General features: G+C 46.4%; 1 protein-coding gene across 2 annotated transcripts in view; it reads left to right on the forward strand.

The window, feature by feature from the left end:
• col6a2 (collagen, type VI, alpha 2) overlaps positions 1 to 24,530 on the forward strand; it is a 74,798-nt gene extending 50,268 nt beyond the window's left edge. Inside the window, exons 21-29 of one of the 2 annotated variants that reach the window (XM_043693334.2) lie at positions 2,132 to 2,167; positions 2,848 to 2,910; positions 3,137 to 3,199; positions 4,793 to 4,828; positions 6,764 to 6,809; positions 7,760 to 7,912; positions 9,060 to 9,512; positions 9,843 to 9,881; positions 13,969 to 15,594. In XM_043693334.2, the coding sequence (XP_043549269.2) occupies positions 2,132 to 2,167; positions 2,848 to 2,910; positions 3,137 to 3,199; positions 4,793 to 4,828; positions 6,764 to 6,809; positions 7,760 to 7,912; positions 9,060 to 9,512; positions 9,843 to 9,881; positions 13,969 to 14,258 (1,179 nt within the window). In that variant the 3' untranslated portion in view covers positions 14,259 to 15,594. Of the gene's footprint in view, positions 1 to 2,131; positions 2,168 to 2,847; positions 2,911 to 3,136; positions 3,200 to 4,792; positions 4,829 to 6,763; positions 6,810 to 7,759; positions 7,913 to 9,059; positions 9,513 to 9,842; positions 9,882 to 13,968; positions 15,595 to 21,127 lie in introns of those variants that run through there. The other variant, XM_043693333.2, reaches the window with a different exon arrangement.
• Positions 24,531 to 25,082: the final 552 nt, after the last annotated feature.

Genomic DNA, 25,082 nt, shown 5'->3' on the forward strand with positions numbered 1-25,082 from the left:
GTCCGCAAACGGACTGGGTGGTGGTGCAAACCAAAGGGCATTTTAACATCACCTTTGGTAAACGTTGAAAGATTGGGAAGTGAGCTGTAGGAACACCAGTTGCATTCATTCCCAAGGGTGAACACTTTTCCTCATTTCATTGCAAATAGATCAATGCCCCTGTTGTGACAAAGTCTGCAAAAGGACAACAGGCTTCCTCATGGCCTGTCCCTTTTTATCACAGGAAGCCATTCAGCCCATCGTTCCCCTGTTGTCTCGTAGGAAGAGCTATCTGACTTACTCCTATACCACATATATTTTCCAAGGCAGGAAACCCTGAGTAATATCAGTGAGCTCAGTATGGGCTGGGTCTTGAAGCAGAGCCTGTTTTGACCTGCACCGTTTAACATTGGCACAATATTTGGAAGTCTTGTTTTTTCTGATTATCCCATCAATTGTTCCTGGAGCACACAAACATGCTTCAACAGCCATTTAGTGCTAAATAGCAGGCTGCAAGAATGACCTGCATTCCGCTGAGTGCGAAAGAGCTGCTCTGTGATATTCGTAATGGTCATTTTCACTGATCAGGATGGAAGTAGTCTGTATCACCAGGTTTATCACTTCCCCTGAAATTGGAACTTGTGCAGCCGTAGGACATAGAATGGTGCCTCACAGGAACGGGCTCTTCGGTCTACGGTATTGTGACGAACATGACACTAAATTAAACTAATCCCTTCTGCCTCCCCTTCGTCCATTTCCGTCCAGTCCTTGTATATTCAAGTGCTGATGTAAAAGTCCCTTAAATGCCCCTGTCGTGTCTGCCTCCACCACCAGCCCTGGCAGCACATTCCAGACTCACACCACTTCCTGTTTGTAAAAAACAACTTGCCCCCTCCCATCTCCTTCGAACCTGCCCACTCTCACCTTTAAAAACATGTCTCTTCGTATTAGGTTTTCCCAGAGTTAAAATGTCTATGTTGACCATTTGATATTTGTAAAGTGAAAGTAAAGTCACCATTGTCCCAGAGACCCATAGGGCTGCTGTCTTATTAAGGAGAGAGAGAGAGAGAGAGAGAGACAACTGGTTACGGTTTCACCTCAGGATCACCGTGCCTCAGGTCAGAGGAAAAGGTTGAGAAGGCGATTCCTTCATGACCTCAGCCAGTGCATCACACAGCATTATAAACCAGCTGTCGGAGCCCCTTTGATATTCGTCTCACACAACAAAAAAGTCCACCTACTTGACATCAGGTATGGTGAGCGTTTGATTTGGATCCAAACCATTCTTCCTCTGTGTTCCATCGCTTTAGCGTTCTGAGTACGGCATTTTTATAAGGTGGTCACCAATCCATAACTCAACCCCCTCTTTACCAATCAAATCCATTGCATCTGCATTCATGATGTGGAGGAGCCAGTGTTGGACTGGGGTCGACAAAGTTAAAAATCACACCAGGTTATAGTCCAACAGGTTTATTTGGAAGCACCAGCTTTCACAGCGCTGTTCCTTCATCAGGTAGCTGTGGAGCAGGACTATAAGACACAGAATTTACAGCAAAAGATCACAGTGTCAGGCAATTAAAATGATATATTGAACAAACCTAGATTGCTTTTAAGTCTTTCATCTTTAAGAGTGGGTTGCAGGTTTCGGTTCATTAATATATAAATCCCAGAACTTGTTTTAAGTCCCATTTTCAAGATAACTTATGGTTTTATGAAGAAAAGGTGACATCTCAGCTCAGACAATGTATTAAAGGTGTGAGGTTAGAGTCTGTCTGTATTCCAGTCTTGAGTCAGACTGGTTCTATTTCCAAAGTAGGAATTTATAAAATATTACATGGATTTACTGCCTGCAGATTGAGCACTTTTTGAACAAATAGAGTGTATCTGCAATTACAATTCTGCAAATGCAAATTCACCCCGTAGACTTGTGTGTGTCTGTGTGTGTGAGAGAGAGGGAGGGAGAGAGAGTGTGAGTGTGTGTGTGTAACTTCCTTATGAATAATCGGCTGCATCAGTGTTTGCACAGATCGAGCATCTTGACTGATTCATAACCAAACTTACTTCTGTTCTTAATTGACTGACTTCATTCTGATATTTTCCTTCACTCAGTGATCTGCAGCAGCTCATTGCTGTGTGTCTCTTTGCTTTTCAGGGTGATGAGGGAGTAAGGGGACCACCTGGATATCTGGTGAGTGAGGCCTCTGTTGGTTTGGAACACAGCGTGTGGTGAGTTAATGTAGAGGTGTAGTGGGTTGTGCAGATCATTGTCAAAGGTGGCAAGCCAAAGGAGGTGGCTGTAGTTATGACAACCATTCCAGTTGCTTTTGCTTTGGAGGAGTTATTATAGCCCGTGAAACGGAAGGTTCAGTGTAAATTCATTTTAATTGAAAAGGCAGAGTTCATCTCTTGCTGAGACAAGTGCTCCTGACTTGCCGCACCCAGATTAGCATCGCAGCATTTTAACACCCATTATAACACGGAAAACAGATTTCCCAGCTTCACCTCAGAATGGCCTCACTCTCACTTTAAGGAGCATCCTCTTGGATCATCCCCTCCCCAGAGGCGCTGGGGGCAGAGGGATTGACTTTTTTAAAATCATCTTAAATTGCCTCAAATAGATTATCCCTTAGTCCTGGTATGAACGAGGACGAGTCTGCGCAACCAAAGTGTAATTGCTGGTGTAGTACGCCAAACGCAACACAGAGCGTGCAAACAGCATTGAGGTGTTAAGCAGCAGATTGACGGGATAGTTTTGCTGGGGTGAGGGTGACTGGAGTCTCGTGCATGGCAGGCAGGTTTGAAGAATACTTGTTCAATGCAGAGCAAAGTGCAATTAGCCCAATGCTGAGACTGACCTTCTCTCTACAGGGTATCAAAGGAGAAATGGGACGTAAAGGAGACGCGGGTCCTAAGGGGAACCCTGGTGAACCAGTAAGTATTCTCCAGGTTTCCTCGTCTCTTACTGAATCAACCGATGTTACAAGAAAACCCCTTCTCCACTCCAGTTTAATGAGTATCGCATTCCTCTTTGACCATACCTTACCAGTTCTTGACCAAGCCACCAGCCTTTTGACATTAAGTCTTTAAACGTTGAAGCAACTGTAAACATCGAGTTACATGAAGAATGCATCACACTGTGCTACTCCTTTCCCTCTAGGGTGACCCGGGACCAATGGGTGAGCCAGGAAACAGAGGGAACCCAGGAGGGCCCGGTAGGGAGGTAAGTGCCACTTGTTTGAAAGGTTCTCCAGTTTGGATCTTGTAATGCAGCACTGATGTTCGATGCCACAAACTGTCTGCAGCACAGGTTAAGGTGAAGAACTCTGGATCAGTCCCATTGCAGTTCAACGCTCATGGAGACTGTATTCTAAGCTGCCAGAATGAATCCTACATGTCTTGACTCAGAAGTGGCCTTCCTACTATCAAACAAAAGGCTCACAGTAATCCAAATGAACCAAGGCCTCATTTGATTCCCCTTGCTTTCCACGTGCTGGGTCTTTTCTGATCCTGTAACTTCCAAGCAGCTTCTTAAAAGTCTTCAGTATCCCATCGGGAGAGGTAGCTTGTGTTGAAGATCCTGGATCCGCGCTCTTAGGGTGCTTTTAAGTGACAATATTGTTTAGTCATGGCCTAGAAAAATGTCACCACTCTACTCAGAATACTTGCAGGAAACAGTTGCTGAGAATGCCATACTAATGTGAAGCAGTCAGCGAGTGCAAATCATCACTGAAATGGTAGGGATTACAGTCGTGCTCCCACCACCATGTATGGAAACAAAACCTGAACTTAGAGATACCTAAGGGTCTGTCTATGGTCCTCACTTCCAGCAGAGGAATTTCATTTGCATTCTGGGAAGTTGAGAAAATCAGGGCTACGTTCCTCACCACTAATGGATAATGGGAACTTAAAACATTCCCAGAAATTGGGAGGTGGCATTTGGAGAATGACAATTGTGACAAGTTTGTGAGCAAATTTCATTTGACACCTAATATGTCAAGGGCTTTTGTAACAGCTGGATAAAGCCTCATTGTGGTCATTTCAGGAGTCCCTGGAACCTAGCGAGAAAGAGAGAGACCAGAATTTCTGATCTCACATCGAGGTAGATCCAGTAGGAATCTTCAGGCCTGGATCCTGAAAGATGCTATTCTTACTGGATAGAGATAATGTATTTAAACTCTTAACATTCAACCGCGAACACAGTCAGCAAAGCTCATTGGAGCTTTTATCCAATAAAACAGCCCATTGGCTCGGAGCCTACACTTTGGGTCTTCTCTCCACTTGGGCCAAGTCAGGACTTTTGGATTTCTCCCCTCCCCTGAGGCATGTAGGAAAATAGACAATATCTCGCCCATCAAATCCAGTGTGGATTTAATCGAGTGACCTCATTGGACAAGATTTGGAGGTGCCGGTGTTGGACTGGGGTTGAAAAGTTAAAAATCACACCACACCAGGTTATAGGCCAACAGGTTTAATTGGAAGCACTAGCTTTCGGAGCGACGCTCCTTCATCAGGTGGTTATGCTCAACAGCCGCCTGATGAAGGAGCAGCGCTCCGAAATCTAGTGCTTCCAATTAAACCTGTTGGCCTATAACCTGGTGTTGTGATTTTTAACCTCATTGGACATGTTTGCTTACCCCAAAGAGCCTCAAAGCTCCACATCATTGTGAGTAACGGGATGTTTGGGTCGGGAGAGGAGAGCATTTTTCAAAGCCAGTTAAACTAGTCAAGCTAGTAAATGAGGAGGCACTCTATCCAAATGGAATGTCTCTCTTTATTTTGAACTAAATGTGTTTTTTCTCTTGTTTGGTTTCAGGGTGATCCTGGCCCTCCAGGCGACTCTGGCCTCACTGTAAGTATCCCCTGTTGAACATGTTTCCTGGCCTAGGGTGGGCAGGGTTCAGGGAGCTCTCCCCACATTAGGATCACTCGCTCTGCGCATCCGTATTCCGAGAGCATTTGATGCCACGTCCCCTGCCTCCCGTGACCCACCCTCACCCTCTCACCATTGGTCAGCCAACACGTCTGTCTTTGGAGAGTCCCACCCTCCCACACAGATCATAACCATCTGCCTCTTTGTCTGACTGGATAATTCCTGACAGTCGAGACATTATCCCTCCAACATTATCCCTCCCAACATCAAATGTTTCTGGCAATGAATACAAAAGTCCACACAAGTGAATAAAAAGCACCTTTTTTTTATTTGGCCCGATGACATTTCTCCTGGGATTTTGTTTGTCCAGAGCAGTAGGAACGAGATTGAACATTATTGGTGCAGACTTCAGAACTGTTCTGGAGGGCTGACCATCCTGCGCTGTATCTGAGTAATAAGACCCTGGTATACCTGGTGCTGGAAGGGGACACAGCGCCCCCATAGGATCACATAGGGGAACTTCAGAATAGCAGGCAGTTTACCCAGAGAGTGAGGATTAGATTAGATTAGATTAGATTAGATTCCCTACAGTGTGGAAACAGGCCTTTCGGCCCAACCAGTCCACACCGACCCTCAGTAGAGTAACCCACTCAGACCCATTTCCCTCTGACTAATGCACCTAACACTACGGGCAATTTAGCATGGCCAATTCACCTGACCTGCATATCTTTGGGCTTTTGGAGGAAACCGGAGCACCCGAAGGAAACCTACACAGACAGGGGAGAATGTGTAAACTCCACACAGTTACCCAAGGCTGGAATTGAACCTGGGACCCTGATGCTGTGAGGCAGTAGTGCTAATCTCTGAGGATGAAGAGTGAATGAGTGGGCCCAGGATTAATTAGCCTGTTCGGGAACGTGACCAACTTTAGGGAAGGGGTCAGGTGCAGTGCTGTTTTGTTTAAGTGTATACTGACCTCTAACTGGTCAACACAGCTATATTGTGTTCATTCTGAGCTGTGTCTAACTCCAGGGCCAGGATTGAGAGGCTTCGCAACCCTGCAGGATCAGAAATCTCCAGGAATTTGACACTCCTCTTGAGTAACTTGGAGATAGAATCCCATAGTTATTTAAGATGCCTACGTGCATCTTACAGTTCTAGATGCTGTGGGGCCTTGGTGAGTTGCTGTGGGTACATGTTGCAGATGGTACATACTACTGCCATGGTGTGTCAGTATTCGAGGGAGTGGATGTCAAGTGGGTAGCACTGGTGCCTTACAGCTCCAGGGACCCGGATTCGATTCCCGCCTCAGCGACTGTGTATGTGGAGTTTGCACATTCTCCCCGTGTCTGTGTGGGTTTTCTCCGGGTGCTCCAGTTTCTTCCCACAGTCCAAAGATGTTCAGGCCAGGTGGATTGGCAATGGGAAATTGACCATAGTGTCAGGGTGGGTTAACCACGTGGAATACAGGGTTACAGGGATAGGGGGTGGGTCTGGGTGGAACCTCTTCAGAGGGTTGGTGTGGACTCGATGGGCCGAATGGTCTGCTTCCACACTGTAAGGATTCTATGAATCAAAGGACCTTCCCTTCTGATTGGCTGTGGGAAGGCAGTCTTCCTAGGGAGTGGACCAATGGCAGGTGTGTTTTGGGCCGTGCTAGTTTGATGGAAGATCCGGAGATGCAGGCAACTGCCATCAACGATTCATGAATCAACACCTTTAGCCGCATCAGACAGTACCAATGATCCCTCCTCACTGTCTCCAGATCCCATATACTGAAGAAACACATTCTCCCTCTTCACTACATTCTCAGAGTTATCTACACTGCCTGATTGTTCCGCTAGTGAGGACTCGGGGTTGGGTCGAGTCGATTCCTCCCTCCTCAGTAACACCTTCTGATCTCTGTTTCCCCAGGATTGTGATGTGATGACTTATGTCAGGGAGACATGTGGATGCTGTGGTAAGTTCATCCTGATGATGTCAAATCGCATAACACGCAATGAAATTCAGAGACCTTCCTTCAGAAAGCCTTGCTGACGGTAAACTGCAAATCTTAGCAGGGAACCATGCCTTGTAGGAATGTAGCAATAAAGCATGAACAATGCGCAGCAATCTCTGTGCATTCTTTTCCCAGGAAGGTACCACCATGATCTAAACTCAAACATCTGTACGTTTGGAATCTTGTAGTTGGAAGTAGGACTGAGTGGACCTTATTAACATGGGGTACTAGGTAGCTTCCTATCTCCAACGCAGATGATCAGTCTGGATGTTTACCAGGAGCCAGTTGAGAATACTCTGAGTTGTCTGTGTCTTACGCAACTTGTCAAAGTATCACCTTTTGTGAACTGCAGAGACGGGTACTGGAGTACTGAACCAGTCACAGGTTGTCCACCCCTTTTCAAACACTTCTAACAAGTGTGTCAGTTGAGAACTAAATAATCACATCACCTTCCTTGTCTCCTAGAGGTTAGTCATCGTGTCCAGGTAAGTGCAGCTTGGGAGGGGCCAGTACCTTCGCATTTCCCTCTCAGAGTTTTCCATCGCTGATGGTTTTCCTCCCTCAGAAAATCATCCATTGATGGCGAGGAATAATCAATTCCAATACTATTGTATCTTCTGACCAATGATAGTAGGAGGCCTACAGGGTGGACCTTAACATTTCACATCCATAAACTGCTACGCACCCACATTCCTTTGGACACCAGTCAGTCCACTTATTAAGTTGTCAGTGGAGTGGATTAATTAATTGGACCAGTCTGGAATTTGCATTAACTGCATCCTTCAAGCATATAAAAGTGTTATACAGGCGGCTTTCCCATGCGATGTACCAAGTTCAGTGTTGGTGAGCACAATTTAATCCTTATTTCTTTACCATTCCCTTCTTGACCCTTTCTTGACCCTTTCTTTCAGACTGTGAGAAGCAGTGTGGACCACTCGATATCGTATTTGTGATTGACAGCTCAGAGAGTATCGGCCTGACCAACTTCACCCTGGAAAAGAATTTTGTCATCAATACTGTCAGCCGCTTGGGCACAATAGCCAAGGATCCCAAATCTCATACGGGTGAGCGATTCCAGGAAAAGTCACCCTCTTATATGACCCTACGTCTGCGTTATGGGAAACATTCTTCAGTAAATGCCATAAAGGAAATATTTATATAAGTGGACTGGGCTGTGTTTCTTAAAACTTTTCACGCAGCGATCATTTTCTTCTGAAATCTGAACTGATGAGGCCTATCACTAAAGGCTGTGTAATGAGGGTAACAGTTGCCTGGGAAATGTGGGTCTGAGATGAGCAGTTGTTAACCCTCGGCCTGAGGATGGGAGATGCTCACAGTTAGTTTGTTTTGACGAGATTCATGTTTAAAATCTGTGATTCCTGGAAAACCTCTTCTGTGCACCTCACACTGACCAGCGGTGTTAGCATCATGGAGCAAAAATGGACATCACCACCCCCTCCCCGCCCCCCCCACCACACCTCTCCTCCCCTCCTCCCGAGAGCCCACCTGCGCAAAACAGTCACACGTGACAGTTCACTCTGTAGAATGTCTGTGCATTTGGTTAGTACACAACAATGTAATAAACTCCGATGAGATCACTCCTGAAACCTTTTGTAAGCTAGCCCCCACCTCTTAAGGTTGAAGGTCCAAACGGCACTCCCTCCCTGTGTGTGTGTGTGTGTGTGTGTGTATGTCTCTCTCTCTCTCTCTCTCTCTCTCTCTCTCTCAATGTCGTTAAAGAACAAAGAAAATTTACAGCCCAGGAACAGGCCCTTCAGCCCTCCAAGCATGAGCCAATCCAAATCCACTGTCTAAACCTGTCGCCCACTTCCTAAGCATCTGTATCCCTCTGCTCCCCACCTACTCGTGCATCTGTCCAGACGCATCTTAAATGAATCTACCATGCCTGCCTCTACCTCCTCTGCTGGCAACGTGTTCCAGATGCCCACAACCCTCTGTGTGCCGCGTGTATCCCCCTTAAACTTTACACCTCTCACCTTGAAAGCGTGACCTCTTGTTATTGATAACCTCCCGCTGGTGTGTTCAGCAAGGACTTGAGCATGGACACTAATATATAAAAGGAACTTGACGAGCCCTTGCAGAAAGCGCACTGACCTCCCTCTTGCCTGGTGCTCTACCTCGCTAGTTGTGTGTGCGCGCGTTCTCTGTTTATTGCTGATTGTGTTTTATGTTTTAACTCTGGGATTGCAGGAGCCCGTGTTGGTGTCGTTCAGTACAGTCACGACGGAACCTTCGAAGCTGTGCAGCTGAATGATCCCAAAATCAACTCGCTGTCATCCTTCAAGGAGGCCGTGAAGAAGCTGGAGTGGATCGCGGGCGGCACGTGGACCCCCTCCGCCCTCAAGTTTGCGTACGACACGTTGATTAAGGCCAACAAGCGCGACAAGGCCAAGGTCTTTGCCGTGGTTATCACTGACGGCCGCCACGACCCCAGGGATGATGACTCGCTGCTCACTTCCCTGTGCAAGGGCGACGTCATTGTCAATGCCATTGGCATCGGGGACATGTTTGCCAAGCCGCAGGATGACGAAACGCTGAAATCGATTGCCTGCCGACAGGACGGCCGGGTGCAGAGGATGAATCTCTTTGCGGACCTGGTGGCTGAGGAGTTCATTGATCAGATGGAGGAGCTGCTGTGCCCCGGTATGTCCCACTCACACAGGCAATGGCCTCCCTTTCTAAAGCTGCAGTCCAGCAGGAATCTGCAAGGCGGAATTGGGGGAGATGGACGGTGGGGTGGGGGTGCAGGTTACCAGATGCCCACTCATCATGGCACCAGTCCTCAAGTCCCTGGCATGACCTTCATGAGGATTTGGGGTCCGAGAGCGTGCCATCACTTTGTATGCAGCCAGATTTTCCCAGGGCTTGCTGAAGTGGGCCGTCAAATGACCACCCCAGAGATATAAGATATTATTTCTTCCAGTTTAGTTTAAGACCCTTGACCCTTTACATCGTGTTCTGTTTGTCTTTCAGACCCTGAGATTATCTGCCCTGATCTCCCCTGTAAAACAGGTAAGTTGCAAATATATCATTGCACAAAGGGTCTCACTCTGAGGCCACTTACATGTGGACTGCAGACAGACTGGATTCACACCAGACGTAAATTGGACCAGAGACCAAGAGATTGTAAAGGGGATAGGAATGAGGTCTTCTTTGCTTCCACTTCTGCAGCCTGCCCCTGAATTGCACCGATGCTGCTGCCACATGACAGGAACTCCATTTGCCAGTTTTCCTGGTTTTTCCGTTCTGGGATGGTTAACGGATGCAAGAGGGATCTGTAAGTGAGACTTGATGCAAGTTAGGACTCAGTCAGCGGAGGGTCGAATGGCCTTCAGGGTTAAATGTGACAAGCTGGCCAAGAATGTGGTAGAATAAATTCATCTCTGGAGATCACAGAGACCTGCATGAGGGTTTCCACAGCCGATCAGCTGAAGCAAGCAGGGCAGCAGGTAGAGTTAAGGAAGTGGTAGCAAGCGATCTCAGAGCAGGCGGGAATGGCCCCCTTAAATCCTCAATGGAATGGGCATCAGGGAAAGATCTGGACTCTTATTGCAGTGACTTGGACACTGAATATGACATTTGGAAGCTTTGCTGGATTGGGTGTAAGATCCAGGAGCAGGAGTAGACGGTTCATTGCCTCGAGCCTGCTCTGTCATTTATATGATCGTGGCTGATCTCACCTCGGCCTCAACTCCATTTTCCCCTCCATTTCCTGGCGCCCTTCAACTCATTACAGATTAAAAATCTGTCTGTCTTCTCCTTAAGTTTAATCAATGTCCCAGCATCCCTTGCACTCTGGGGTACTGAATTCCACAGATTCATGACCCTTTGAGAAAGTCATTTCTCCTCATTTCTATTTCAAATCTGTCACCCCTTATCCTAAAACTATGACCTCTTGTTCTAGATTGCCTGGATTGGGGAATCATTCTTTCTATGTCTATTTTGTCAATCCCCTTTAGCATCTTATGTACCACAATTCGATTTCCTTTCATTCTTCTAAACTGTAGAGGTCTAAAATGCTTAGTCTCTTTTCCTAAGACGCGCCTTTCATCTCATCATCTGGAATTAATGTAGTTAACCTTTCCTGAATTGCCTCTAATGCAATTACATCCCTTCTCAAATAAGGGGACCAAAATTGTACCTGCTAATCCAGATGTGGTCTCACTAATGCCTTGTACAATTTCAACAAAACCACTACTTTTATACTCTATTCCTTTGGCAATAAATACCATTTGCTTTCCTTATTTTCTACTGTACCTGTGTCCTAGCTTTCTGCGATTTATACACAAGGACACTCCAATCCCTCTGCATTTTGAAGTTCCTCTCCATTTAGATAATAAGCTGCCTTTTAATTCTTCCAATCAAAAGCGACAACTCCAACTCCATCTGCCAAACTTTGGTCCGTTCAGCTAATCTATCCGTCTCTGAATTTCTTATTCCTTTATCGCAGTTTACTTACTCACCCACCTATTTTCGTCTCATCTGCAAATTTGGCTATAGTGCTTTCTGGCCCTGCATCAAAGTCATTGGTACAGATTGTAAATAGTTGGGGCCTGAGGAACAAATCCTGTGGCACCCCACTGGTTACATCTTGCCAACCAGAAAAAGACCAATTTATCCCAAATTCTTTAAATGTTCACTCCATCACCAGCTAGGCTGGCATTTATTGTTAAGAGACAATCGATAGTTTGCTAGCCTGGTAAGGACAGCAGTTTCCTTCTCTAAATGATAGGTTTCCCCCCAAACAATCAACAATGGATTCATAGTCATAATTAGATTCCTAACTCTGGATTTTTATTGAATTCAAACCTTACTGTCTGCCCTGGTGAGATTTGAACTCAGGCCCCCAGAACATGAACTGGATTAATAGTCTACTGATAATATCAGTAGGTCAAGCCTCTCTGTTTTCTATTGGCTAGCCAATCCTCTATCCAAGGTAATAAATGACCCCTAACCCCATGAGATCTTATCTTGTGTCTTAGCTCATTAAATGCCTCCTGGAAGATCAGATGCACTACAGCCACAGGATGCCCCTTATCCACTTTGCTTGTTTAATCTGCAAAGAACTTCAACAAATTACTCCAACATAAAACCCACATAAAACTGTGCTGACTCTGATGGAATGCATTTTGATTTTCCAAATGTTCCATTACTACTTTCTTAATAATACATTCTACCAATTTTCCATCAGCAGCTGTTAAACTAACTGGTCTTCTGCCTCCCTCCATTTTTGAATAAGGGTGTTGAATTAGCTTTTATCCAATCCACTGGAACCTATCCCACATCCAGGGTATTTTGGAATATTATAACCAATGTATCCAGTATTTCTGCTGCCACTTCTGCAAAGACCCTAGGGTGTAGGTCATCGGACTCTCAGAACTTGTCTGTCTTCAATCCCAATAGTTTCTCAGTAACTTTTTCCTAGTGTTTTAATTTCCTCCTTTTCTGTAATCTCTGAATTATCTATGACATTTTCAAATGATGAGATTCATCATTCACCATGAGATGAATGAGTGCCGTGAGTGCGGTGCTTGGAAAGCACAACAGGTCAGGCAGCATCCGAGGAGCAGGAGAATCAACATTTCAGGCATAAGCCCTTCATTCCTGACAAAGGGCTCTTGCCCAAAACATCAATACCTCTGCTCTTCAGATGCTGCCTGACCTTCTGTGCTTTTCCAGCACCACACTCTTGACTCTGATGTCCAGCATCTGCAGTCCTCACTTTCTCCTACTAAGACGGATGAGTCCTTGGTTTTAGACACACGGACATAGATGGAATGGTTGCCATTGTCAACGTGCAAGTCTGACTGACCAGCACAATGTTGCGCAGGGGAGCACAGGTGAATCATTCCATTACCAAACCCCCCTGAGCAAACAGAAGCCAGTGGGGGGGTGGAAGGACAGATTGGAAGTTGGGGGTTTATACATAGCTTCTCAGGTGGGCACATCCATTGTAATGAAACAAATACTGAGAATGCTGGAGAAACTCAACAAGTTTGGCAGCATCTGTGGAGTGAGAGAAACAAGAGTTAATATTCTCAAATTTTGGTCAGAACTTACAGAACTGAAAGGTTTCCTTGATGTTATTTCAGGGAGGAGAAGGGAGCCAGTAACTGTCCCTGTACCAACACCAAGATGGCCTTGACATTTACTTAATTCCTGCTGTAAAACCCTACTAAGCTGCTTCCACTGAAAGGCCATTAAAGCATTAGGGACATTGTTAAAAATTCTTTCATGTGAGGTGGTCATGCAAGAAAATTTGTTGTCTGTCCCTGGTGAACTGACTAGTTTGCTCAGGCCATTTCTGATTACGCTTATGAATGAAGCACATTGTTATGGTTCTGGAGTCGCATGTAGGCCATAGCGGGTTCTGATGGTGACTTCCTTGAGGAACCTGATAGAGTTTCACAACAACCAAGATAGTTCCATCATCATCTACCATCCCCAAAGACTAGTGTTTGGTTTCAGATTTATGGATTTAATCAGGTGTCAATGCCACCTGCGTTGGGATTTGAATTTCTGTCGGGGCTGAGCATCGACCTGGGACGCTGGATTACTAACACACACAGAAAATGCTGGAGAAACTCAGCAGGTCTGGCAGCATCAGTGGAGAAAAGGAAAACGAGTTAACATCTCAGGTGCAAAGGTCCTGGGAACTGCAGATCTGCAGAAGATTCGCACTCGACTTGAAACAAGAAGTCCGTTTCTCTCCACAGATGCTGCCAGACCTACTGAGTTTCTTCAGCATTTTCCATGTTTGCTTCAGATATTCAGCATGCACTGTATTTCACCTCTGCACTGTTAGTCCCCAGTGGCATTAACACTATCTTCCTGAGGTGGTGAAAGATGCCGTATAAATGCAAGGCTTTTTTATTAATTGCCTGCCTTCTTGTCCCTTCTGCCCCCCCTGTTATTCTGTGCTCCTGTTTATAACAACTCCGCTTCCATTTCAAAGCCTCAACTAGATGTACAATTGCCAGTCCGACCTACAAAGCTTTTTGAGAGGGACCAAGTGAGGTAACTCGTGACTGAGTGAATAGTATACTCTGTCAGGCAGTGTCAGCGAGCCTAAAACTGTTTCTTTTTTAATCGTTTTCAGATATCTTAAACAGTAACGCTGCATACACAGATATCCCACCCTCACCTATGCTTGGGACCTACCCTCATAACTGGTTACAGACAATCCAGGAGCTTAGATCAGGCATGCAAACTACCAAGCTCCCAGACAGCTACAACAAACTGGTAGCAACTATGACTTACACCGCAGGGATGGCCAAATTCTCCACCGGAGAGGAACGAAAACATTGGACAAACCTATTTATAGATTCTTTTAAAATGATCTACAAGGATATAACGGGGAATGCTGAAAAGGCTATGGGGCTATGTTAGGTGAATGGGCTGAGGGATGCTTCTGTGGTTAATGTCCCACAGTTCATGCCAGCCCATACCATGGTGTGGGAGGGCAATGAAAAACTGGCTTGTCTCGCAACTTCTCCTTCCCAGCCTTGTACCCGATCACCAGTGGCTATTTGTAGCTGGTCAGCGGGCAAGCTGGAAGGGGGTCACAAGACTATTCTAATGCAGAGGTTTGTGTAGCTCCTTCTAGACTGTCGCTTATTGAGTTTGAGTCCCAGGACAGGTCCCCAGTTTGCACTGCTTAAAGCAGTTCACTTATCGCTGCAACGGATTCATGGTCCACACTATCGCCATAAAAAAAAAGTACTGGGTCAATCAATCTGCTGCTGTGACAGGAGAATTCAGTTTCGCAGTGCAGCAAGGCCACAGGAACTACCTTGTGGTTCTCCTTGAATCTGGACCAAGCTTAGGTCCCTTGTTTGGGTGGTGCCAGGGGGATTGGCCCGGCCTAGCTGTGCAGCAACGGTGGATCCTGAGAGCAGACATTGCTGGAAGTGTAGAGTCAGCAGCTGAAGTGGAGACCCTCCAAATGGACGTGGTGGGGCGGGAGGGAGTCAGCTCTGGGTGTAATCACCCACCTGAGCTTTCACACCCAAATTCCACCCCACCCACCCCAGAGGCCTCCCACCATCGATTGGCTCACAGCACTTGGTCTTCCCCAGCCAACTTGAGAAACAAACTCCTGAGCATCCCGCTGGATGAAGCCTTACCACAAAGAGCTCTTTCCATCCCATCTCCGATATTTTAATGACTAATATTTGCCAGGAGTCTTTTCAGCGAAAAGAATTGCACGCAATTCTTTTGAATGCCCCTCAGATTTTTGGAATCGCGCAGATGAGTTTGGAACGTGAGAAGGCTCCTTGGCTCTTCTAACCATTCTCCCATTAGGTTAGGTCTGATTGAGGCCTCAGCTTCCATCTAACTGCCTGCTCTTCTTTGACTCCCTTATCAACTGAGACTCTAACCTGGCCTTCCAGGTGTTTCGTCCTACATCAGAGTCTTGCAGCTTAATCCTTGGTCGTTATACAGGACTTGGCAACCCCAGTTAGTGTTGAGTTTGGAAGACTGGGATTCCCTGGAATGCTTAGAGGCCAAGGATTTGTGCTGTGTTCCCAGCGTTGTCTGATTAGATATTTGCATTTCCAGTCCTCTCCCCACTCCTCAGTCCTTGGCCCTCCCCAACTCCCAACTTCTCTTCAGAGGAGGGACCTACATCTGGCGCCCTGTTGTCTAGGTGACGCACACTTCTGCCCTTTCAATGCAGCTTTCGACTTGTAAATGTATGAATTAATAAACATCTTATATGATTCTTGGAGGCTGGCTGATGTTTTAATAGAAAAGAAAAGAACAAACTTGCATTTGTATAGCACCTTTCATGACCGTGAGCCTTAAAAAAGCAATGTCTGACTGAATAATATACTTTTAAAGTGCAGTTGCTGCTGTTATATGGGGAAGGCAGCATTCAGGAGGCACACAGTAAGATCTCACAGACAGCAAAGTGATGACAACCAGGTGATCTGTTTCTAAGTGAAGTTGGTCAAGGGATTAATATCAGACCAAAATGTGAGGAAGATCTCTTCTTCAAAGCAATGACTTCAGATATTTTTATGTCCACAGCAGAAGACAAGGCAAGGTTTCAGACTAAAATCAGTCATTCTGAGAATGACAGTGCCCAGTCCCTCAGCGCCGTACTGGCATGGTGCTGGAAATTTAAGTGTTGAAAGCTCCGGAGAGGGGCTTGATGCCTTCTAACTTAGAGGCAAATGTGCCACTCACTGTGCCATAGGTTCGAAGTCAGGAGGGCTTTGGTTTTACAACAGGTCATTTGGTAGACTTGAGTGCACAGGCAACAGGTTCCCAATCAAATCTCAATACCAACACTTACAAAGGTAGCTGCACACTATGGATTGTACAATTTGTAATGAGGACATTTATTCACAGATCCTAACAAACTGGGACTCCAGGTCAGAGCTTTCCAAAGTGGGGGGGGTTAGAATCCCAGATATTACACCACACCCCCAATCTAATGAGAGATGCTCCCATTTTCACAGACTCTCCAGCACATCCCACCCCACACTGAGGAGTCACAGCAAGCTTCAGGCCTCGAAAAGGAGTCGCAGTGGGGTAATAAAAACAGAAATTGCTGGAAAAACTCAGCAGATCTGGCAGCATCTGTGGAGAGAGAGCAGGGGGTAACCTTTCGGGTCCGGTGACCCTCCTTAGAGCAGTGGGGAAGTGTTTGGGAAAGCACGGCCCTCAGAACCGGGTGCTTAATGATGCCAACCCCTGTTCTCCATTGGATATGGCTATCTCATGGGTCACTGTGACAATGGCAATGGTTTGTTAATCTACGACACAAGTAAACATAAAGTGGAGAGTGCTGGAAATCCCTGGCAGGTCTGCCATCTCCTGGATTGGGGAACCAATAATTCACCGTTTGTGTGCGTCAATTTGGTCAGGATTCATTGGCATCCCTCTGACAGTGGATCAAAACTTACCTTCCCTCTTACACTCAAAAATGTTGCTAGATCTGCCAGTTTTCCTTTTAGTTCATTCACAGGATATGGGTGTCACCGGTCAGGTTAGCATTGATCCAGCTATGGACGGCATTAGTGAACCAGATGGGCTTTTACATCAGTTACATGGTTACATGTCACCATCTTTATTTCAGATTTTATTGAGTTGGAATTTCACCATCCACTCTGACGGGATTTGAACAATGCCCCAGAACATTAGCCTGGCGCTCTGGATTGCTAGTCTAGTGACATTACTGTGATGCCATCGCCTCCCCATCGGTTTCCAACGAATTTGCTTTTTTTTAATTCGTATCTTACTGAGCTCCATCTATTGTGTGTTGAGGAATGAGGTGTTGCAGGGAAGTGGGAGGTTTAATTTGGGGGTGAATAAGCTTTTGGGACCTACAAGTGTACATGGGACCTGGGTACAGATGATCCAAATGTTTACTGTGTGGCGGATATCTGAAATGGCTATTATTGACTGAATTTGTTTCCTCATCTGGGAGTGATGTAACAAATAGGATTGCGATGCTGGCCATCTGTCAGTCATTATTATTGATTCGAACACATGCCCCATTCGCCTGGGACTCTGGTCTGACTAGCTCTACCTCTCTCACAGAGGATATCCATGATTAGCCTCCATTGGCATGAAGTTACTTCAGAAATAAGCAAGAGCTTTCTTTGCTGTTTTGTTACTCACTTATCTATCTCAATTTAAAACAGAAAATGTGAACGGACAAAACCAAAAAAACTCCAGGTGAATCAACAAAGAAATCCACTGGTTATGAAATTATCCAATGCTGGGATTAGCTCTCCACTCAATGTCAGAAAATGTCCACTCATTAATAGCTCTGATGGTCTACTCAGTAAAAGCCACATCCTTCTAACTGATGGGTTTTCTGCAGTGTTCTGTCACAGCATCACTTTATCCAACCACCATCATCCCTCTTTCTGCTCATCATGTGCTACTGGCCTTTTAACAGGCCCACTGAGGAACCAAGACCCAAGCAGATGTGAGCAAGTTGTCCAACGAGACCACCCTCTTACTGACACGGGCTGGTGAAGCTGGGATGTTCATGTTCATGCAGTGTGTCACACACGGCCTTACAGTAACATAGCCTTCAGGCCATGAAGCCTGTGCAACTCTGCACTTTTGCCTTTGATCTGACTAGTCTGAAGTTTAGTGGTCTGAAGGTTTGGGAAAGGCTCTTCTTTAAGTACAATTCAGTGATGATGATCATTAAACTATCATCAGTTGTAAAAACCCATCTCATTCACTGATGCCCTTTAGGGAATGAAATCTATCATCCTTACCCAGTCAGACCCACGGCAATATGGCTGACTGTTAACTACCCTCTGTATATTTAGGGATAGTTACTAAACATTGGCCTAACCCACATCCTGTAAACTACAAAAAGGAATTCGTGAGGGGAGGAGGCGGACTGTTATTGATAATGAACTGAACAGTTTGTTAACTCTCCCGCCGGAAAGAAAATTCAAAACCCCACGTTAATTCCGGCGATTTCACAGCCTCTGTTATGCAGGACTGTATCCATTTTTGTCGCTGACTGGGTGTGGATCGAGTTGATGTGGTGTGGACCCTGGAGATATGACGTTTTCTTTGTTCTGGGTCCTGGGACAAAGTAGAAGTGATTGTTGGATTGCATTACAGAAGCCAATGCCCATTTTCCAGATGTTACCTAGATTTGCCTGTTTGGTCTGTGGAGACATTTGTGTCTCCCTGGCCATTACTTCATCATTAACACTTAATAGCACAATAGGGCAAGTGGTACCATAGTGGGGAAGTCCCTGGGCTAGTAACCCAGAGCCCCCAGGCTAATGCTCTGGCAAACTTGGTTCAAATCCTGTCATGGCAGCAGATGAAAATGAATTCAAATTTTTAAAAGTCTGGAATTACAAGGCGGGCTAATGGCATCGTCGACTGTCATAAAAGCCTGTCTGGTTCTGCAAAGTCCTTTGCAGGTCTTGCCTCCATGTGACACCAGACCCATAATGATGTGGTTGACTCTTAACTCCCCTCTGAGATGGTCATGTGGATGAAGGGATGGGCGATAATTGCTGGCCCAACTGAACAAATATAAAACAAAATCTGGAGGCAGTCCCTTCCCTGTTTGGAAGGAAGTGGGTGAGGGATGCTTTACGAGAGGATGCTGTCGTCTTCCAAAGCAGTCTCAATTCAGGGACTGTCCCTTTTAAATTGGGACGTCGTAAACTGTGATTTCATTATTGAAGGAAAAAGTGAGGGAGAGAAATCGTGAAATGATTGCCCTTCCAATCTAATCTGATGCGAGGACGTTATTCGAGTCTCTAATGATCGGAAAAGTCACAAGCTGACCAGAACGAGTCAAGGTGGATTTGAAAGAAAACACGTGTTGTTTAAACAAGCCCAACTAAATGTTTTGAGAAAGCTGGGAAAGTCATAGAATGGCGGAGGTGGGGGGTGCGGCATATGAATGCTCCTTATCTGGATATCCACAAGGCATTAGATATGGTTGCACAAACCACACTGAGGGTTGTATACTGACCTGGCAATGAGCCATTGGGCGATGGAGATTTGGGATAAGGAGTATATACTTGAACTGGAAGTGGTGCCCATAAGGATCTGTGTTGGGGCCTTAACAATTCCCTGTATTTATTAAAGAGTTAGTTAATACATATATCCAAACTTACTGATAAACAGATGGAAGTGGCATGATAAATAGTTGCATCAGAAGTAGCTCATTAAAAATGAGAAATTGATAGATTAAGCGAGTGGACACAACTGCAGCAGATGGATATCAATGCTGGTAAGTAGGAGTTCATCCGAATAAACAGACGGATGTTAGTAACTTAATTGACAAAAAACCACAAGCAGTGGAAGGCTAAAAGGATTTCAAAATCAATGTAAACAGATCACTTAAAAGTCAGATAGCAAAATAAAATACAAAAGCCAGCAGCCGCTGGCATTTGCATCTGTAAGTTAGAATCACAGAGAAGTTTTCTTGTGTCTACACAAATCCGTGTTTAAACCAAATCAGAAGTGGTGTAGGGTCCACAGCATATTAGCTCGATCCATGTGCCCAGCCAGTGACAAAATTGGATACAGTCCTGAATAACAGAGGCTGTGAAAATGCCAGACTTAACATGAGGTTCTGAATTTTCCTTCTGTCAGGAGAGTTAAACTGTTCAGTTCATTATCATAAGTGACCTTGGATGGAGTACAGTGCAGATTCAGCAGAATACACCCAGGTCTCCAAGCGAGTTTCTGAACAGACTCACTGAGTTTTAATTCACTGGAATGTAGAGGATTTTAAGCGATGATTTGATTGACACGTTCAGGATTCTGAAAATAGTTAATCAGGTGGATAAGGAAAGAAATATTCAGCCTGGTGGGCTGGAGCGCAAGGGGAATCCAGGGCAAGGGATGTCACCTGAACATTAGATCTTCATGGAGTAACATCGTGCAACGTGTCATTGACCCTGTGAATTTGAGGGTCCATTGAAAATCTAGGAACGATAGGTTTTTATCAGGTTGGACCACAGTGAGCTGACAGTCTGAGGATTCTTGGTGTCAGTGTAGATCCTTTTTGGGTCAGGGAGCAACAGCTTGCCTCTTTGCTGGATTTGACTGTTGAGGGTCCAGAGAAACCATTGCCCTGCATGAGGGAGCCAAGAGGAGGGAGACATCAGCTTTGAGTTGGAGTTGAAGGCCCCTGAAGCAATCAGTGTGATCACGAGGGCCTGGCACTGGACAAATTGGTCACCGGGTTTTGCTCTATCATAAAGTGCTTTCTTGGTTGTCAAATCTTGAAAAGTTAACTTCAGGCCCACGCTGCATTCTCTGTCATTCCCGTCTGGGTAGGAGAGCCCAGATGGATAGACGGAGCTGGATAAAACAGACCTGGGTTCAAACCCAGCCTCAGGTGGCTGGAGTCTGCACATTCTCCCTGTGTCTGCATGGGTTTCCTCCCACACTACACAGACATGCAGGTTAGGTGGCTTGGTGGCTCAGTGGTTAGCAGAGCTGCCAGAGACCTGGGTTTGACTCCACCCTCGGGCAACTGTGTGGAATCTGCTCGTCGTTCCCGTGTCTGCGTGGAAATTCTCTGGTTTCATCCCACAGTCCAAGGATGTGGAGGTTAGGTGGATTGGCCACGCTAAATTGTCCCATAATGTCCATGTGTTTTCAGATTAGCTGTTAGACGTGGTTAATGCGGGATTTTGGGTGAGATGTTCTTCAGCGGGTCATTGCAGACTCGAAGGGCCGAATGGCCGCTTTCCACACTATGGGGATTCTATGATTCTACTGTTTGGTGTCTTTTCCAGAGTTGGCGGTGGCACCCTGCACCCACCGGCCCGTGGACCTTGTCTTCATGATCGATGGCTCTGAGAGGATGGGCGGCACCAACTTCCGGCATGTGCGGGAGTTCATCCAGAAGATGGCCACCACGCTGCCCCTGGCCAACGGCAACAGCGACTCCAGCCGGGCCCGCATCGCCGTGCTGCAGTATGGCAGCGAGGACGAGCAGCAGCTGGTCTTCGGGCTAAGCCGTAACCTCACCGACATCCTCGACTCGCTGGCCAGCATGACCTACCTGGACTCCTCCTCCAACGTGGGCTCCGCCATCATTTACGGCATCCGCAACCTGGTGCAGAGGCCGGGCACCTCACCCCAGGCGGCACGCCGTGGGGCAGAGCTCTCCTTCGTCTTCATCACCGACGGCACCAGCGGCAGCAAGAGCCTCGGCGAGGCGGTGGACTCCATGCGCAAGCACAACGTTGTGCCCACGGTCATCGCCGTGGGGCCCGAGGTAGACATGGACGTCCTCCTGCAGATAGGGCTGGGCGAGAGGGCAGCTATCTATCAAGCTGCAGACTACGCTCACATCCTGCAGCCTAGCTTCTTCGACAGAGTGTACAAGTGGATCTGTTAAAGACTTCAAATGCAAATCCCTCCTCCCCAAGAAAATCACGTAAAATCCACCCCTTCCTGTTTTTTTAGTTTCATATTATTTCAGGAAAAGGTAAACCAAGGTGCTTCTTTTTTTTGTAATATATATATCGAATTATTTTTTATCATCGTTTTTTTTCCCTTTGTGTATGTGTGTGTGTGTGTGTGTGTGTGCGCGTGTGTGTATGTGTGTGTGTGCATTTCGAGCTTACTAGGCCTCAGGTCTGCTCTGCTCCAGTTGCCAACTCTTGCCATACATCAGATGGACCCACTGATCCCCTCCCCAAATTAGCCGAGAGGTGATTGACACGTCCATCATCGCGCTGACTGGACGAGTGAACTGAGAGCCCGTGACCTGACTGGCTGATACTTGATTAAGACCAGAAGGCACAGGAGAGAAGTAGGCCATTCAGCCCATTGAGTTTCCTCTGCCATTTGGCAAGATTGGTGGCCAACCTGATGATCCTGCACCCCACTTTCCTGGCTTTTCTCCATAGCCTTCGATTCCCTCACTTGAATAATGCAAGTGCAGACTGGGATAGTGGCAGCGTAGAGGTCAGTGCGAGGCAAGAATTCCGAGGAGCATGTTGGGGGAAATTTTCTGCAGCAGTCCATTCCAGTCCACAATAAAAGGAGTCCCTTTTGCACCCTGTTCCTGGAGTGAGGAATATGTTTCCAGTTTGTTTTGCCCATGACACTGGATTTTTTAACAACCTGAGTTCTTGGCAACTCCCTTGTTGTCAGTGGAGTTGTCAGTCCTCCACCTAGCCAGGCAGTCAGACATCTCCCTTTGCACAGACAGCCAATGCTGCTTTGTTTCTTCTCCCATTTTGTGCATGTTTCGATGTGTGTACTAGTCAGATTCTGCGCCCCACAACGCTCAGATTCTCCTACAGGACCCGGGAGGTGTCACTGTCACTTGACGACCTTCTTCCTCCATCACCCACCCACCCACCCAGGCCAGCTCCTTTGGACTGTAACTCCTCGTTCTCCCCCCGCCCCCCCCCCCCCACCTTCGCCTTTGGAGGAATCTGCGAAAGGGGTAGGGCCGTCATCCAACCACAAAAGGACACAAGTCATGCGGACACCAGGAAAGCTGAAACAGAGGCAGAAAATGCTTGGTCGGCCTCTCGGTTGTTGCTTTGAAGTGTGAATTCGGTGTATGTGCACGACCAACTTCTTACCTCTGCCCCCCCCCCCCCCCCCCCCGTCCCTCAAACGGGCACACGGACCAGACAACACCAAAACCCAGTGCCTTATACCACCTGCCCCCCTCCCACCCCACCACCAACCTCCATTCACGGACTGAGAAAGCATTTGATTGTGAATAGTTGAATGCCATGCACACCGTAGTAGGCCCCAAGCAACGATGTGCGGTATCTGCTGGGTCAGCCCAGCCTGACTGGAGTCCCTAGCACTGTGAGTGTTGCAAACAGTGTTGACTGAACAGTGACGACCACAAGCTATCGCAACATAACTCAGCATTTGCTGGCTGTCAGTGGTTGCGTTTCACCGTGTGCAAAGAAGGATTTGGTTTATCGCCCTGGTGAGACATTGCACTGCATTAAGCCGTGAGGGAAGAACGACAGATTCTGGCTGAACCTAACCAAGCCAACATACTGGGCAAATTTTACCAGCTGAGATTTGACCCTCTCCGTTGGGTTACAGTTAGTGCTGGCTGCCATTTTAATAGAGCTGGTCATCTATTTTGCAATCGTGTATAGTATATTTATGATCTGCAATGTTCTTGTGTTGGAGAACCGCATCAGGCGTTGCCGCATTTCACTGAAAATCAGGCTCCAAGGTTGAATTGTGTACGTAGTCACTTATTGTGGTGGGAGTTGTCTGAGTAAAAGGAGGAGGAAATGAGATGGCACCCTCTAAACTTGATCTGAATCCCCAAGACTATGTTCTCAGAGACACAGGAAGTGTGGGCGGCCTAGGTAGAATCTGCTTTCCAGGGGGTGTTTTGTTTGGTGAGGGGTGGAGGGTGTGGGAAGGTGGTCTTTGGCAAGATGGTGGTGTTGCAGTGGTTAGCGAGAAGTTGACATTTACCCAAAGCTTAAACTCATGCAGTAATCCTTAAAGAAACAAGATGTGAAGGAAAGCCGGCTTGTCCCCGTTTGGGATCTCCAGGGCTGGCAGGAACAGGAAAGGCACGGTGAGCCATCTGACAGAGATGTGTGGAGTCCCTGGACCCCAGGGCAGTCATCTCGCTGAAAAGTTTGGACCTAAATCGATCTCCATTTTGGACGCCAGCAGACCTTCCGCGGGGTCGTGCTGGCGTCCTTTGTCATTTTGTAATTTCTTGTCGTGCTCACCAGTTCAGTCTGGATGCCCGGTGACTCCATGTTCACCTCTCCCTGTCACCCGGTACTTAGGATAAATCAGGCCCATGCCAGCTCTGAAGTGCGGCACAATGTGTTCCCTCAGAATCGGACTCAGCCAGAGGGTGAAACCAGTAAAAAAACACTTGGAAGCGAATACACTGCTTTGTCCCTTTAGGAGGATACTATTCAAGGCTGATCTACTCACCACATTTTACTGTTTTTACCTTTTGGATGGCTTTAGTGGCCCAGGACACTAAAGCTGTGTTCCTGTTGTAACTGTGTATTGCAAACCACAAAAAGCTTTGTAATATATATTTCTAATGAACATTGCAATAAAGTAGTCCACATTGTTTGTTACAAAAATGTCTTTTTCATATGGTTTGCCGCGTCCAAATTTGACTTGTCTGTACTGAATACAAAAATCAATAAACGGATTTTCCAAAAAAAACATCTGTACTACTTTTGATCTCCTGAAGTGATGTTGGATGCCAGTTCAGAATCGTAGAGTAATGTAAAAGGGAATCTGCACCTTCGAAGCATCATTAGCCGATGCCAATCTCTTATCTCCACAACCTTACCCACTGTTTCCAACCAAATAATCCTCCAATGCCCTCAGTTGAACCTACCACATTTCCAGGCAGTGTATTCCATACCCTCACTGTTTGCTGTGTGATTTTTATTTTTGTCTCATCATTGTTACATTTTCGCATCACTTTCAATCCCTGTATTTTTTTCTCTTTGAGCGGGAACACTACTTCCTATCTCCTCTATGCAGCCCACTCATGGCTATTGAAAGCCCATTAAATCTGCTCTCAGCCACCCTTTGTCCAAGGACAACAGCCCCAACTTCTTCAATCCACGATGTTTCTCATTCCCGGAATCATTCTGGTAAACTGCTTCTGCGTTATCCAATGCATTCGCATTTTCACACAATATTCCATCTGAGGACGATCCAGTATCTTATATGTGTTGAATATGACCTCCTTGCTCTTGGACTCTA

Source organism: Chiloscyllium plagiosum, unplaced genomic scaffold (genome assembly GCF_037043375.1).
Source record: "Chiloscyllium plagiosum isolate Xiang-an unplaced genomic scaffold, Cpla_swu_hap1 HiC_scaffold_7, whole genome shotgun sequence".
Taxonomy (NCBI): Eukaryota; Metazoa; Chordata; class Chondrichthyes; order Orectolobiformes; family Hemiscylliidae; genus Chiloscyllium; species Chiloscyllium plagiosum.